General features: G+C 46.5%; 1 protein-coding gene across 4 annotated transcripts in view; it reads right to left on the bottom strand.

The window, feature by feature from the left end:
- The window catches only part of LSAMP (limbic system associated membrane protein), a 1,022,392-nt gene that overhangs the window by 27,003 nt on the left and 980,707 nt on the right, over positions 1–14,682 (bottom strand). For all 4 annotated transcript variants that reach the window (XM_075166906.1, XM_075166925.1, XM_075166915.1 and 1 more), the window contains one exon: positions 2,065–2,199. In XM_075166906.1, coding sequence (XP_075023007.1) covers positions 2,065–2,199 — 135 coding nt within the window. The remainder of the gene's footprint in view (positions 1–2,064; positions 2,200–14,682) is intronic.

The following is a 14,682-nucleotide window of genomic DNA, read 5'->3' as shown; positions in this document are numbered from 1 at the left end:
GCTGTTTTCCCCCAACTCTTCCCCAGGCCTCAGTTTCCCTGTCTGTGATGTGCCAGGGCCATTACTCGGGAAGCCTGAAGGTGGTAGTGTGAGACCAAAGCAAAGTGAGGATGCTCTCCCCTGCAGTCCGGGCTGACAAGCTACGTGCTCCACAGCGTCAGCGGACGATAAGAGGTGGCCAGGAAGCTCCTGAGGTTGGGCAGGTCCCATTTTTCAAACTTACTGTAGTTTTCCCACTTTCCCGCTGCTTGTGGTGTAGTTTAAGGAAGCAAGATAAGGAAAGATGTGTGCAAATGTCTACCTTTCATTCCCCAAACAGGACTGATTTTTCTCCTGTGCATGGCCCTCATGCCCTCTTAGATTTTTTCCCTTTGTTTCGAAAGAAAAGATCTGTCCTGAAGGAATTTATAAGTTGCTTACATTACAAATTAGGCCACGTAATAATATTACAATACTCTACCACATTATATTTTCATATATTCCAACAGTAAAAATGTTTAAGATCTTACTGTATGAATTGAAACTAAGTCAAAATCAAACATTCTGACTTTATACAAACAATCTGTTTCAACCATGTTAAAAGCATTGTTGAAATTATGTTTCACAGAAATATTTGAAAATATTACGTGGTTCTCAGGGAATGTCTCGCGTTTATAAACTCAGCTGTTTTTGACAGGAAAAAACCCTCAACAGTTTTAGTGCAGAAAACCTGCTACTACAGTTTCACATTAATGCCAAATTTGGCCCATGAAGCAGCCGGTATTAAACTACTGCCACCCAATTTCTAAGGGAATTATAAAAAACTCTGTGGACTCTGAAGATGCTGCAGGGAGCCTTTAACCTTCACTTCTAAGCAAGACAGACAAGTTGATCTGATGTGATGGCCCAAAGGGAAGGAAAGAGACAAAGAGCAAGAACGGTATTAAAAGGCGCTTAAATCACCTGTGGTGGCAAATTACTCTGGGATGGGCTGAAACACTTGCTGCCGTCTCTCTAGCTCTCTGCCGTCCCACTAGCTCTCTGCCCTAACCCACTCCCTGAGAGTGCTACGTGTGAATCAAGGCCATGCATTTGCACCCTGAAACATGTCTGTAACCAACTCCAATTTCAGTTTAAGTTAATACTCCGGCGTGTAAACTGAAGAAGGTCAGGAGAGGATATACCTCCCATTCATCCATCCCTGCTCCAGAGGTATTAGCCTCCCAGCAAGGAAACAGAGCAGGTAGATGGGGATATTCACTTTAAATCACTCCAGTGCCAAATATGAGCCATACACATATGGAGGTGAACATATACACATGTAGGATTATAAGACTAATGGCAGTCTGAAATATCTTGTGTCACTGTGAGAGAAGCATGCCAGCAGAGTGAAGTGGACATCTGTCTAAGCACGTATGGGTGATGGGATCCATGCCCCACTCATACAGGTGTGGATGTAAGCCACGTAGCTAACTGTGCCTCTCCGTGTTTTTAGGTGGATTGCCGTATCCTTTGGTCAAGCCCCTTTCTGTATTGCATTGGTGCACGGAGGGTCTCTTAGAGGGAGCTTTATGCTAATGACCTGAAACCAGCATAAAAGTCAAGTTTTCGCACCCTCTCATTAACACATGCCTCTACTGCATGTCCCCCCAGGTCCCTGGGCTGTGATACCCATGTAGACACTGCTGAGATGGCTGGGTGCAGGCAGGCGTGTGTTTGCTCTGAGTTGGCTGAACCCTGTCTTATCTCTCCTCACTGCCTTGCTGAAGCTTCTCTTCACGCTACTGTTCTCCCAAATATCAATGAATGAAAACAAGGCATCACCAGCGCTTCTGAGGGGAGAGACAGGGGCAACTCACAGCTCCTCTCTTCTCCCTCTCTCTCTTTTTCTTTTCTTATATATTACCAGGTTTAAAGCACAAACTATACCCTGCGATGTGTCTGATTGAAGATAGTTTCCTCAGTGCCCCCCCATTTCAGATCATATAATATAAACCCAGAAAGGCTTCTCTATTTATCCTGAAGTCACCCCTGCCCATGGGCAAAGCTCTCCCCATTGACCCGCTCCAGTTGAGATGAACTCACAGTTCACAGTGACCCGGACTTGCTTGACGTCTGCTGAAGCAACCTCGTTGGCAGCTTTGCATTCGTACTTGCCCGATTGCTCTCGCGTGATCCCTAGGATCTCCAGATACTCTTCCTCACCTTCAAACTCTCTGCCTGGTAGGACAGAAAAATACAGATAGTGGCTCTGTTAGGCATTCAGATTTGGGAAGCCTTCTGCTTTCCATGAACAATTGCAACAGGGATTCTGCAAATAAACAACAGTCATGAGCGATTTTAAAGTCATTTCAAAAGCAAGATACTAGCATTTTATTTAGTAATGGAAAACTCGGGTTCTGAAAATCTGGAAGGAAGCATACAAGCGGTACCAAAGCATTGCAGCTCACAAGCTGTCCATCTCACAGGCCAAGAAGCAAAATCTCCACTGGAGAGTGGAGTAAGTTCACTGGTGTGATGGCTGAGTACCAGGGGAGGTTAGTCAGCCTACAGCCGATGGGCTGGTTCAGGGCTAGCTGGGTCCTCAGATGTGGCGGTGTATTGTCAGCACCCTTTTCTCCACTGCAAAACTGTGAAAAATGTCTTTCTGTCTCTCAGAGCAACTACCACCGTGAAGTGCCATCGATCAGATCGAGCTACCGTTAAACATGGCCAAACTGAGAGAAACAAAGTGTAATTTGATCCGCAGAGACCAATAATCATCACGAATCCCTGATCTACTGTACATACAAAATGACATATTTAAACCGTGCTGCCTCGCTAACACAGTTTTGAAAGCAGTGACGTGAGCATCGGGGTTACAGCTGGGGGCAGGAATCAGGGGACGTGTGTGGCCTTGCTTTTAATTCACTGTATGACCTTGGGTAAGTCACTCCCTTGCTCTCCCTCTGTGAACTGCGGCTAATAGCCTCCCTCTCCTATCACCTCCTGGTCAGAGAAGGGCGATGAGGTTAACCCATGTAAAACACATTAGAATTGTTGGATGAAAGGTGCCAGGGAAGCATGAAATATTAAGATTGGTATATCTACCCTATTCCTTCAGAAAGCAAAGTGAGGCTCCTCCTGGAAAGAATTTGAACCACATCGGCAGCAGTGTAAATGGAGATGCTTCCGTCCTCTGAGAGGGCTGCAAGCACTGGTCTGCAGCATGCGAAGCCACAAACCCCAGTTGTGTGCCTGTGTATTTTAGAGAAAGCGTCCCCCAACCCTCAAAAGGTAAAAGCCAGATTTCCAAAAAAAAAAAGAGGTCAGCTCACAAGGGCTCCCATTCAGGTTCCTCAGAAAGCGGTCAGATTTTCCAAAGCAACTCTCTGCCCAGAAGACATTTTCTTCTCGATAGGTGCCGAGCATTTCTGAAACTCTGCCCACTTCACGTAAGCGCTTAGAGTTGCTTGATGGAGTTCAAACAGCGCCTGCGAGGACGGGGCTGTTGTCCTTGGCTCTGCGGCACTGCGTGAAAGCAGCGGGTAAGCCCCGTCCCTGGAGTTAAAGTTCCCGTGGAGCCACCTGCAATGAATCCCACCACACAGGTACAGGCTTGCTGCAGCGTGGTGGCCAGGTCAGGCCGGGGATGCCAGCTGCATGCATTTCCCTTCTGCATCAGAGATGGGGACTTTAGCAACTTCAAAATCTGCTCAGAACTCTGTCCCTTACACGATTATTTTTGCCTTTTTTTTTTTTCAAATTTTTCAATTTTCAGAACCGTTCTAGGGGAAAACCACCCCCCGCTCAGCATGAAAACAGCAGTGTACCTATTAAACTCATGCAAAGACAAGGTTTCCCCTCTCTTTCAGCGGAGCTAACCAGCAGTCCCTTTTCCAGCTCCTACCAGATGTTCAGGTGAGTGGAAATCTCAGTGCTATGTCTAAAACTTACAACTGTTTTGATGCAGGTTTTTGCATCCCCTAACAGTCTGCTGAAGGGCCGTACTGCATGGCAGCAGTGTATTTTACAAGGTAGGGAGGCAAAGTTGGCTCCTGCTGCCCAGCCAGTGCTCTGGGACATGGCTCTCAATCCTCTGCTGTGCACTGGGACTGATGCTCTGGAGAGTCAGTGGAGAAGGAAGCAGGGTGGGATTTTCACAGGTGCTTTTTATCGCTGTAACTCATGAATATGTTAGGGAATCTTAACTCCTGTAGTACCAGAGTTAGGTGAGTCATAGTACCAGAAGGGACTTCAGTCACCATCTAGCCCATTCCCCAACCTCAAGGCAGGACACATGGGTCATGGCAAGGAGACAGCCATCCTCTTGCCCTCCAGCGGCAGAGACTCTGCAGCCGCTCCAGATGATCTGTTCCTGTGCTTCGCTGTCCTTACCACTGGAGCAGTTTCCCTGAAGTTTGACCTGAGTCTCCCTTGCTTCAATTTAAAGCTATTATTCTTGTCTTAGCCACTATAGACAAAAAGAACAAATCATTCCCTCCTTCTCTGCAATAGCCTTTTATCAACTTTTAAATCACTTATGTTCCTCCCTCAGTTGTCATCTTTTTTTTTTTTTGGCTGAATATTGCCAGGTCTGACAACCTTCCTCTGTGGGTGAGGTTTTTTAGACCCTTGATCATTCTTGTTCTTTCCTTTTAGACCTCTCTGACAAGTTCACATTTTTCTGGAAGTGCAACGCCCCAAACCGAACACAGCATTTCAGACAAGGTGTTACCATGGCTGAACGCAGATGAAGGATTGCGTCGCAACTTCCATGCTGTGCTGCTGTCTGTACAGCCAATACGTTGTTTGTGGTTTTGCCATAGCATGATTCATTTTTGGTTGGGAACTTTTTAAATTCCCAGATCTTCTTATCACATAGTGCTACCTGCTAATAATGCTCTTTGAAAATCCCACCCCCAATTTGAGCTGACAACCAACACTGCCCTCCTTTCACAGCAGCACTTCCAGTTGGTAGGTCAGCCAGTTGACTGGAAAGTTAATCAGACATCAGGGAAAGACTCAGAAAGAAAAGGTTAAACGTAATTTGCCTCTGCTTTGCAAATAATTCGTTCTGCAATTCTGCCTTGTTTATACACAAGGTTCATTCCAAGTGGGACTTGCTTCTCCTGCAATTTGCCCTTGTCACAAGACTGTCACTCTAATGAAAAGAGGGTTGAGGGTGACTTAACCAGCTCTAATGGAGTGGCACCCTCATTAAGGGTGCTGTTAAGTCTGTCTGTCAGAGAATCACATCAATGGAGCGCCAAAGTATCCTAAAAGGGTACACACTTTCCTAAGGAAAGATGTTTTTCAGCTTCTCCCCTGCATACGTTCATGCACTTACAGTCTAAACTGTGTACCATGTCCAGCAGAAGAGCTTTCACAGCTACACACAACACTTCCCGAGAAATGATGAGCTGCTGGTTTGCCCAATGGAGCACTCTGGGAATGAGTGAAAGGGAGGACTTCTGTTTTAAAGGGCATGCCAAAGACATCAATAGGCCTATTCAGCTCCTCATTGCCTTGCTCCAGGACACAGATATGAGCATAACACTTCAGGGAAAGTTTCTGTGACAGTCTCTTCCTGAAATAGTGGTAGCACTGTTCCTGTCCCTGCACTGCTGACCTGTTTCAACCCTGGGCATCAACGTTTTGCTACAAGAACTCAGCTACTCTCACTTGCAAGACAGACCCTTTTGCTTGCAGCCCTGTCCCCTCTAAGAGTTTGTTAACCATTTCTAACAAAAAGCATTTATATAAAATTGAAGTGTCATAATACAGATCAGGGAGAGAAAAGATGTATCATGGTGTGTTAGAAAAATGTCAGGTTGTGATATCTTGCACAGAGCTGTAGAGATGTTTTCACTAATTCACCTTGGCAGCCAGATTAGGTGAGTCATATAACTCTCACCTCTAAGGCAAAGGGGGAGCAGGGGGAGCAAGAACAGAGCTTTATACACCGAGCAAATGTACAAATGTTTCCATGCAGGAGCCAGCTTTGGCAGGGAGCTGATGGTTGTCACTATGCAGTTTATCAAAGCGGGGAGGGTGAAGGCTTGGACAATGCTCTTTGGTACCCATAACAATGAACATATTCTATTAGGTGAAGAGAGGGACTACCAGCTCCTGGCAAGCGAGCCACTCCATTCCCATTACGAGAAGACATTTGCCTTGAGTGTGTTATCCAGGGACGAAATCCTGACCCTACTGCCAAACCTTCCTCGTTGACAAGGGTTGTCCCCTGGCTGTTTTGTCTGGTTCAGTACAACTTCTTCCCAGTGAGGGGCCTTCCAGGTTTCCCTGGGGAGGATGACTCCTCCTGCAGCGCAGCTCTTCTTATCCTAAAACATACCTTCCCATGACTCCAGGCAACCTTCTTCCCTGCAGGTTTTTTGCCTTTCACACGTTCATAGTTAGCTTGGTTTGTTGCTGCAGCCCCATTAAACACTGTCTTGCCAAGCTGTAGCTCCTTAACTCTGTCCCAGTAAATCAGAAAGCGGAGCTTTCTGCTCTGGAGGCTGGAGATAGAGAGTATGAGCCTGGGAGGCTTGACAATCAAACCAACAGGGAACGACCCCAAGCAGAGCGAGCCAGGCGCCTGCCGCTGCTCGGAGCTGGCAGAGCCCTTTTTGCAGAGGGATCTGTGGCAGACAGCTTTGATGTGTGCAGGAGGAAGGCTTTGAAAGCCCGCTTGCCTCAGCCACATTTCCTATCCCCTGGCTTCCTAATTGGACCCAGTAAAATAAATAATGAACCCAAACAGCAAACCTGCTCGGCAATGCTAACCTCCTCTCCCCCCACCCTTTGGAGATAGCCTTGTACATTCCCATGGGCTCTGCACATCATCCCCTGTTGATGTGCATACCTGCCTATGCTCTCGTATATATATGACAGTTATATATAAAAATATACATATAGATTATATTCTATATTTTATATATTATGTATTTTATATATTTTTATATATATAAATCCCACTGTGTGTGCAGAAACACAGACTTACACCCTCCCCACGTATTTATGGGTCCTTCCCACCTCCACCCAAACGGCCCCTTGCACTGCCACGCACCATCACTTTCCTTAAAGGCTAAACTCTTCCTTTCTAGAAATGACGCACACCCAGACAAAACCCCACTTGTACTGTGTGCAGACAGCTCTTTCAGGTAGTCAAGGGACCAGCAATGATTTCAGCCACGTGCTCTACCAGAGAGGCCTTTCCCTTCATGCCCTAGTTCCTTACATGTCTAAAGGGGAAGCTAGTCTGCAGAGGTGGCAGCCACATTTTGCTCTGTCCTCTCCTGTCCTCTCCAACACTGGGCTCCTTCTTGTGCGGAAATTACTTTAGTTCTCTCTTTTTTTTTTTTTAATACTGTTGTGATCTTAAACTGAACTGAAGTTCAGACCCACTGAAAGTATCTGTTTGCATTTGGTGTGTGGAGAAAGAGATCAGATACCCTGCTTCTGTGTTTGTTTTTCTTCCAAGCCTCTTTGTAGTTGTGAAGAGGGGAGAGCAGAAGGGGTTATGCATCTTTGTTGGGCCCTCCTCTGCCTAAAACAAGATGCAAGGGGATAAAAAAGATTGCAAATCAATAAATGCTATTTGAAGTTTTTTTGTCTGTAGCAACTTCCAATCCTGAACTGCAGTTTATGTTCTCTCTGCACTCTCCATTTATTGTTTAAGGTTTTGCTCGCCTAACTTTCCTCCTTCCCTCTGCACCTTAGATTCCATAGGAACAGGCTTCTGAAAGACAAAAATAGCTAAGGGACCCTTTGACATAATTTTTTGTTTTACCTTCAGCTGGGATTTTTTTTTTTAAAAATTCAAAACTTTGAAGTTTTCATTTATCAGTCTCTGTCTCCTCAGCCATCACAGATTCCAATGAGCTTGGCATTTTTTTTCTGTCCCTTAGTTGAAGAGGCTTGTTTTTAGCAAAGAGATCAGTGGAGAGCAGCAGATGGTGGATGAGCAAAGGGACAGCTAGTGCTACAATGCTACAGCGAGGAGGGAAGGCAGAAAAAGTAGCGTGGCATGGGAAGTGGTGAAAATAGGGAAAGCTTGAGACTGAGAGAACAAATAGAGGGGGAATGAAGAGAGGGACAGTCGCTGGGAGAGAGAAATGCAAACAAAGTGAGATTCTTCAGTGACTGAGAAAAAGAGAAAATGGTAGTCAGCTACAGACAAAGAGAAATGCACTGAGACAGAGCGAGTGAGAAAGACAGGAGGCGAGGCGATGGCAAACAGAGAGATGTACGGCATGGAGAGAGGCACAGACGTCCCTTGTGTAAAGGGAGCCATGAAATAACAACTGCCAGAGGGACAGGAACAGAGGGGTCACATGTAGCAAGGCAGTAATTACTCTGTTTAAGCAGCAAGGCACAGCAGGGTATTTATTGTTTAAGCTGGCCTCATGCCTCCCATGCCCTTAGGTCTGTAGCTATTACATATAAACCAAAAAACTAGTGCACTGCCAGGGAGGGCTCTGGCCTGGCTCTGGCTTCATGAATGAGAATGAGTCAGATCAAGAGGAAACACCCTGGCATGGTTTCCCTTGGCGTTCACGGCACCTTGCTCATCAGCGATCGCATTTTCTCCTTACGTGCAAAGCTGGCTGCTGTGCCTCCTGAGCCAAGGACTGCGTCCAAGGAGCTCCCCGGCTGGGGCAGCACGAGCGCCTGCAATTTTCATGGGGACTTCCTCCCCAAACCTCACGCACCTAGCATGCAAATAAAACCTTCCAGGTTCAGAGCAGCCTCCCCAGACTGATGTCTCTGGGCTCTCTCTTGAGGGACAGCACTGACCAAACCCAGCGGGAGAGACCACTTGGGACGACTCGCCGTCGCTGATGTCTCTGCCCAGGAGCTGGAAGCCAAGAGCTGACAGCTCAGACGCAGCTTGCATCCCGGGCATGGGTGCATGTCAGTGGGGGCCATCTGCTTGGTCTGCTGCGTCTCTGAATTTCCACTCCTTCACTCATATTCATAAATGACCACTAAAGGTCATCACACTCTCTCACACACAACCCTGAGTGTGGGCATAGAGCAGGTGTGCAATATACCACTGCATCGCAGCAACTGACTAGATTTTCCATTCAAAATCCACATGTGAACACAAGAAAGAAAGGGAACCACCCCCAGAAAAAAAATCCAATCCTGTTTAAGGTCAAAGCCTTCTGTTTGACCAGTGGTTTTCTTCTGCTTTTTGCTGAACCAGAAGAATGAAGTAATGTTCTGCCTCAACTTGAGATACAATTTCAAAAAAATGATTTCACGTCAAAGAAAATGACATTTTGTTTTACTCTTTTTTTTTCTAAAAATTACTTACTGAATTTAACCCAAATTTGCTAACACTTTTGTAATGAACACAAACAGCATTTTTTGGATAGATGAATTGCTCTTGAACAAAATTTGGCTGTGATGCCAATGTATAAAGTAAATTATGAACCATGAGGTAAATTAAGTCATCTAATGTCACAGCTACAGTATTATACTCCCTAAATGTTGCATGCTGCAGTGTGAGTTGTCATGACTATGCTACCAAACATCAAGCCTTAATTCTACTGCCAAGAAAATGACATATAAACATGAACAAACCAATAGTTGCACTGTTTCTGCATCCCCAAATTTCTGCTCGCTGCCTCACAATAACGTGAGGTAGAAGGCATCATCAACTAGATGAATCACTGAGATGACACCAGATCTTTGCGTGTTTTAAGAAGGCAGGAGTTGGTAAGTCCTCAGGGCTGAGGGGACCATGCTGGCGCAGCTAATAAAACGGAGGTTGAAAACAGGCGGTCCAATAAAGAATCGCAGCCCAGGCACAGGGGTTATTCGATGTGCACACATCGATGGCAGCACACCAATCTCTCGCTCCCAGCAGTGTGGTCAGCTCGGCAGGGAGCTGCGCCCTCTGCCTCCACCATCTACAAAAAGAGGATGGACCAGTGGTTGCCCCCGGCAAGAGGAACAGCGGGAGGGGGAAAAATCAATTGGTGTTTGTTTCCCACTGTGTTAAGCATGGGAAGGTAATGCAAGGCGAGAGCTGATGCAGGGGATTGGGTTTTCTTGTATGTCATGGAAACCTATGAAAGGCAATTAAAATACAACAGCAAGCAGTCAACCGTTACAGTCGCCGGTGACTCTGTCAGCTGGTTTCCTCTCATCTGGCCTCATGCACTTCTTTCCCTGCAAGTTCTCCCATTTTGGACATGCTATCATCATCATATAGTTTGAAGACAAGTTCTTCCTTACAGACCCAAGACCAAAGAAAAGATCACCAGCAACAAGTCCCATTTGGGGCAAGTTCCACAAGAAGCCTAACTGAACCATATTGTTTCTGTCCTGCCAGTGGAGAGCAGGGATGGACTGCAATGTAGTTCCTAGTTTAATTCCACACGTCCTTCTGTCAGTTCCAGACCTTAGGGAAACCTCATATGATGACACTCAGTGGTACTGACTGTGCCGATCTGCCAATCTAGGAACTACAGGGTTGGTCTGTACTTGGTGGCATCTTTAAAAATCCTTGTTATGTTCCTTACAATAGTCTTGTGTCTCCCATAGAGCAAGACATGCTCAATATACTATTGTGCAAGAATCAAGTGGCTCGCTTTTGTAGGCATTCATGAAAATGTTTCCTTGTTTTTAAATATAATGGATTTGTCCCCTTCTGTCTTATGTCCACTCATACTTCTTGGGATGAGGGGGTAAGACTGAATCCAGAACTTCAATCTAACTTAAAAATTAAAAAAACCCCAGAGATTCAACTTAGCCCATAGAATTCCATCCTTTTATGTTTGAAACTTGGAAGAAGGCTTGAGAAATCAAAGTTGGCCCAAATTTACTTAAAATGGGAAAAAGCATTACCTTAGAAGCTTACACACTCTGTGGCTCTTTTTCTGCAAGCTACAGCCAAACATTTCATGGCCAGATCACACAGCCCTTGAATATCCTATGCTTTTGCAAGACGGCAATTCCTGTAGCTCGTCCGTGTTTTCAGAGAGGCTACTCTGAACACTGAGCTCACAATTAAAACCTAAAGATTGGGATTTCTGTATCAGCTGGATCCTGCCACTGATCTTTTACACAGCTATAGTTTGCAACTGAGGAAATGAGGTCAAAGAGTTAAGCCACTCCTCAGCAAGATTTACCCTTTCAAAAACATGTCAGTGCGTTGTGATGACTGGTGCCAATATTTGTATAGGTGGATTAGCTCCTTTAAAAATAATTTTGTTTGCTTTTTTGTTGACCACTCTCCTTGCTGTAATGTTTCTCAATTAGATCCAGCACAGTGACTGCCCGACACCATCCCCCATATCTGCTGCTGCTGGAAGGAGCAAAGGGGATATTCTCCAGGGAGCACAACAAGGGATCAGGAGATGAGGTCCCCCACAACATCCTTCTCTCTAAACTGGAGAGATATGGATTTGATGGGTGGACTGTCCGATGGGTGAGGAATTGGTTGGATGGTCGCATGCAGAGGGTAGTGGTCAACGGCTCAATGTCCATATGGAGATCGGTGACAAGTGGTGTCCTACAGGGGTCTGTATTGGGACCAGTACTGTTTAATATCTTCATCAATGACACAGACAGTGGGATTGAGTGCACCCTCAGCAAGTTTGCAGATGACACCAAGCTGAGTGGTGCGGTTGACATGCCTGAGGGATGGGATGCTATCCAGAGGGACCTGAACAAGCTCAAGAAGTGGGACCGTGTGAACCTCATGAAGTTCAACAAGGCCAAGTGCAGCGTCCTGCACCTGGGTCGGGGCAACCCCCAGTATCAATACAAGCTGGGGGATGAAGGGATTGAGAGCAGCCCTGCCAAGAAGGACTTGGGGGTACTGGTGGACGAAAAGCTGGACAACTGTATCCTGGGCTGCATCAAAAGCAGCGTGGCCAGCAGGTCGAGGGAGGTGATTCTGCCCTCTACTCCACTCTGGTGAGACCCCACCTGGAGTACTGCATCCAGCTATGGAGCCCTCAGCACAGGAAAGACATGGACCTGTTGGAGCGGGTCCAGAGAAGGGCCACGAAAATGATCAGGGGGGTGGAACGCCTCTCCTATGAAGAAAGGCTGAGAGAGTTGGGATTATTCAGCCTGGAGAAGAGAAGGCTCCGGGGAGACCTTATTGCAGCCTTTCAGTACTTAAAGGGGGCTTATAGGAAAGATGGGGGCAGACTTTTTAGCAGGGCCTGTTGCAACAGGACCAGGGGGAATGGTTTTAAACTAAAAGAGAGTAGATTTAGACTAGATATAAGGAAGACATTTTTTACAATGAGGGTGGTGAAACACTGGCACAGGTTGCCCCGAGAGGTGGTAGGTGCCCCATCCCTGGAAACATTCAAGGTCAGGTTGGATGGGGCTCTGAGCAACCTGATCTAGTTGAAGATGTCCCTGCCCACGGCAGGGCGGTTGGACTAGATGACCCTTAAAGGTCCCTTCCAAGCCAAACTATTCTATGATTCTACTAGGCTAAATGGCTGGATTTAGGATTAAGCAAGCATGAAACACTGCCAGGTATCAAGGCAAGGATCACAGAGGTTTTGAGCAGGTTGGAGTGTGCTAGGAAGATATCGTCTGGGCTCACATGCTGCAGGGACTTTTGATCAATTGGGCTGGCTCCTGTGATATTATCATCTGAGGTATCTGCTGTTGATTCATAGTGACAGTGGTCCAGATAAGTGATTGTTTCAGTCCAGGATATTTAATTCCTATGCTGTTAGCCACTCCCTTGCTTTCCAAAGAATAAGGAGTCTCTCTCTCTCAAACTTTCAAGGCACTGACTGCAAAGGAGGAAGGCATTTGCTCAGTGATTAATATTGCAGTTTGTAGAGTCCTAGAGGGGAGGCAAGCAGAGAGGAAATACAGACCCTGATTTTGAGCTCTCTTAGCTCCCAGCTACAACTCTTACCATTGCAAGTGCAGCTGTTGGTTGTCAGCACTATTGCAGCAAATCATGGCTGTGAGGCAGGGTCTCTCCACCAGGGATATGGGAAAAAGAGGGGGTTCACCAGAAAGGGAGAAGGCAGAAAATGATGAGTAGAAGAAACAGTTTCAAACCAACTCCTTTCTGACTTCTTCCAGGTTACCCCATAAGTTTAGGAGGGGGTCTGAGGACAAACCAAAAAGATATTTCATTGCCTTTGTCCCAATTCCCTAATACTCTTTCTTGTCGTGACGCTTACAGAAAACGTCCAACAACTGTAACACTCCTGGCATGAGAAGACCATGCCCAACCATGTCGATCAAAAGTGTCTCACTGGGCTTCACTTCTCTGTATCCAGCTGTTACCGTCATGGACAGGAATCCGCTTACCTCTCCCTTTCCCATCCCTCCTCCCTCCCCAAACACATTTGTCTCCTCTAGGGAGAGAAACGTCTTGCTCTGACATGAGTCCCTAGCTCCTACAGGAGCCAGAGGCAGCCCAAACACCCGAGAAAGCGTGAAAAGCCATCCATTTTATGTTGAGGACTCATTGGCTCCTTTCCTCAAAGCTCCTGAAGAGGCAGGGGTTTCATTAGAGTGCCTTTGCAACTGCACACCGGTGAGAGTTTTACTGTAACTGAAACAGCAGTTGTTCTAATTAAACCAACACAGAGCAGGCCACCTTAATCACCGGTGCGATTTCATCTTCCTTGAAGAGAGAGGGGAAGAGGAATCAAAACTGATAAGAGAGAGGGAAGAAGGGGAAATGTGCTGAGTCCATTTGCTCCTAGTTCCTCAATTTAGAGCACTAAGGGATGTCTCTCGTCTCTGTAAAGATTAATGTGAGCTTCTGATGGCATGTTTTATTAAATGGTCATATAATAATTAATGCTTGAAAGCAGGGTTTCCAAAAGCCACTAAATGCTTTAACAGGACAAGACCCAGTGGCTTTCAATGGCATTTCTGCTTGCAAGTCACTCAGGTGCACTGGAAAACTTCACCTCTACTCCCTTATTCAAATCAGTGCCTCATTTACTCCATCAGCATGACTTTGCCGGGCTATGTGAAGAAACTAGGGGCAGGGGTGAAAACCATAAGCCCTCTATGGAGAGGGTCCATGTTCCCTCAACCTTGGGTGGAGGAGGAGGTGCCAGCAGCACACGGCCTGAGCGACAAATCCATCAGCTGATGAGCAAGTACCCAGACACCAAGGACACCTGAGGAAATAACAGCATGGTAATTCCCAGCCTGACTCTCGCAAAGCCTGCAACAGGAAGGCACATCCGTCCCTGAGACGAGGCATGCTGGCAGGCCAGGTAGAAATGCTGCTGGCAAGCTAGGAGGCCAGTTGGCCAAAGCTTAATAGGAAAACAGCAGTGATTTGTCTCCACCACTATTTATGTTTCAAGCACATGACAGGCTGTCAGTGGAAGTGAGTGCTGCTAAATTTACTGCTTCTCAGATCTCCGCCACAGTTGCATACTTGACAAGTCACTTCATTTGAAGGGCTAGGTTGGGCTGGGCTTTCCTCCCCCACGGTCTCCTTCAGTAAAAGCCACAGACCAGCTGTCTTTACACTGCAAACTCTTCCCTTTGGGGGCTATATTATCAGGGTGTGAGTTTAGAGAAGAGGGACGTTCCCGGCATATTCATTTTTAACCCCAATACATGCCGGTCTTGTTCTGGGCCACTTGACTGCAGATGTGTGTCTGACAGGACACACGCATGACTGAACCGAACTAATAACAGCTGGGTAACAGGGCTGGGCATTCGGAGACGGAGAACATGAGAGTGTGG

The sequence above is a fragment of the Calonectris borealis genome, chromosome 1 (genome assembly GCF_964195595.1).
Source record: "Calonectris borealis chromosome 1, bCalBor7.hap1.2, whole genome shotgun sequence".
Lineage (NCBI taxonomy): Eukaryota > Metazoa > Chordata > Aves > Procellariiformes > Procellariidae > Calonectris > Calonectris borealis.
This window is presented reverse-complemented; position numbering and strand designations above follow the sequence as displayed.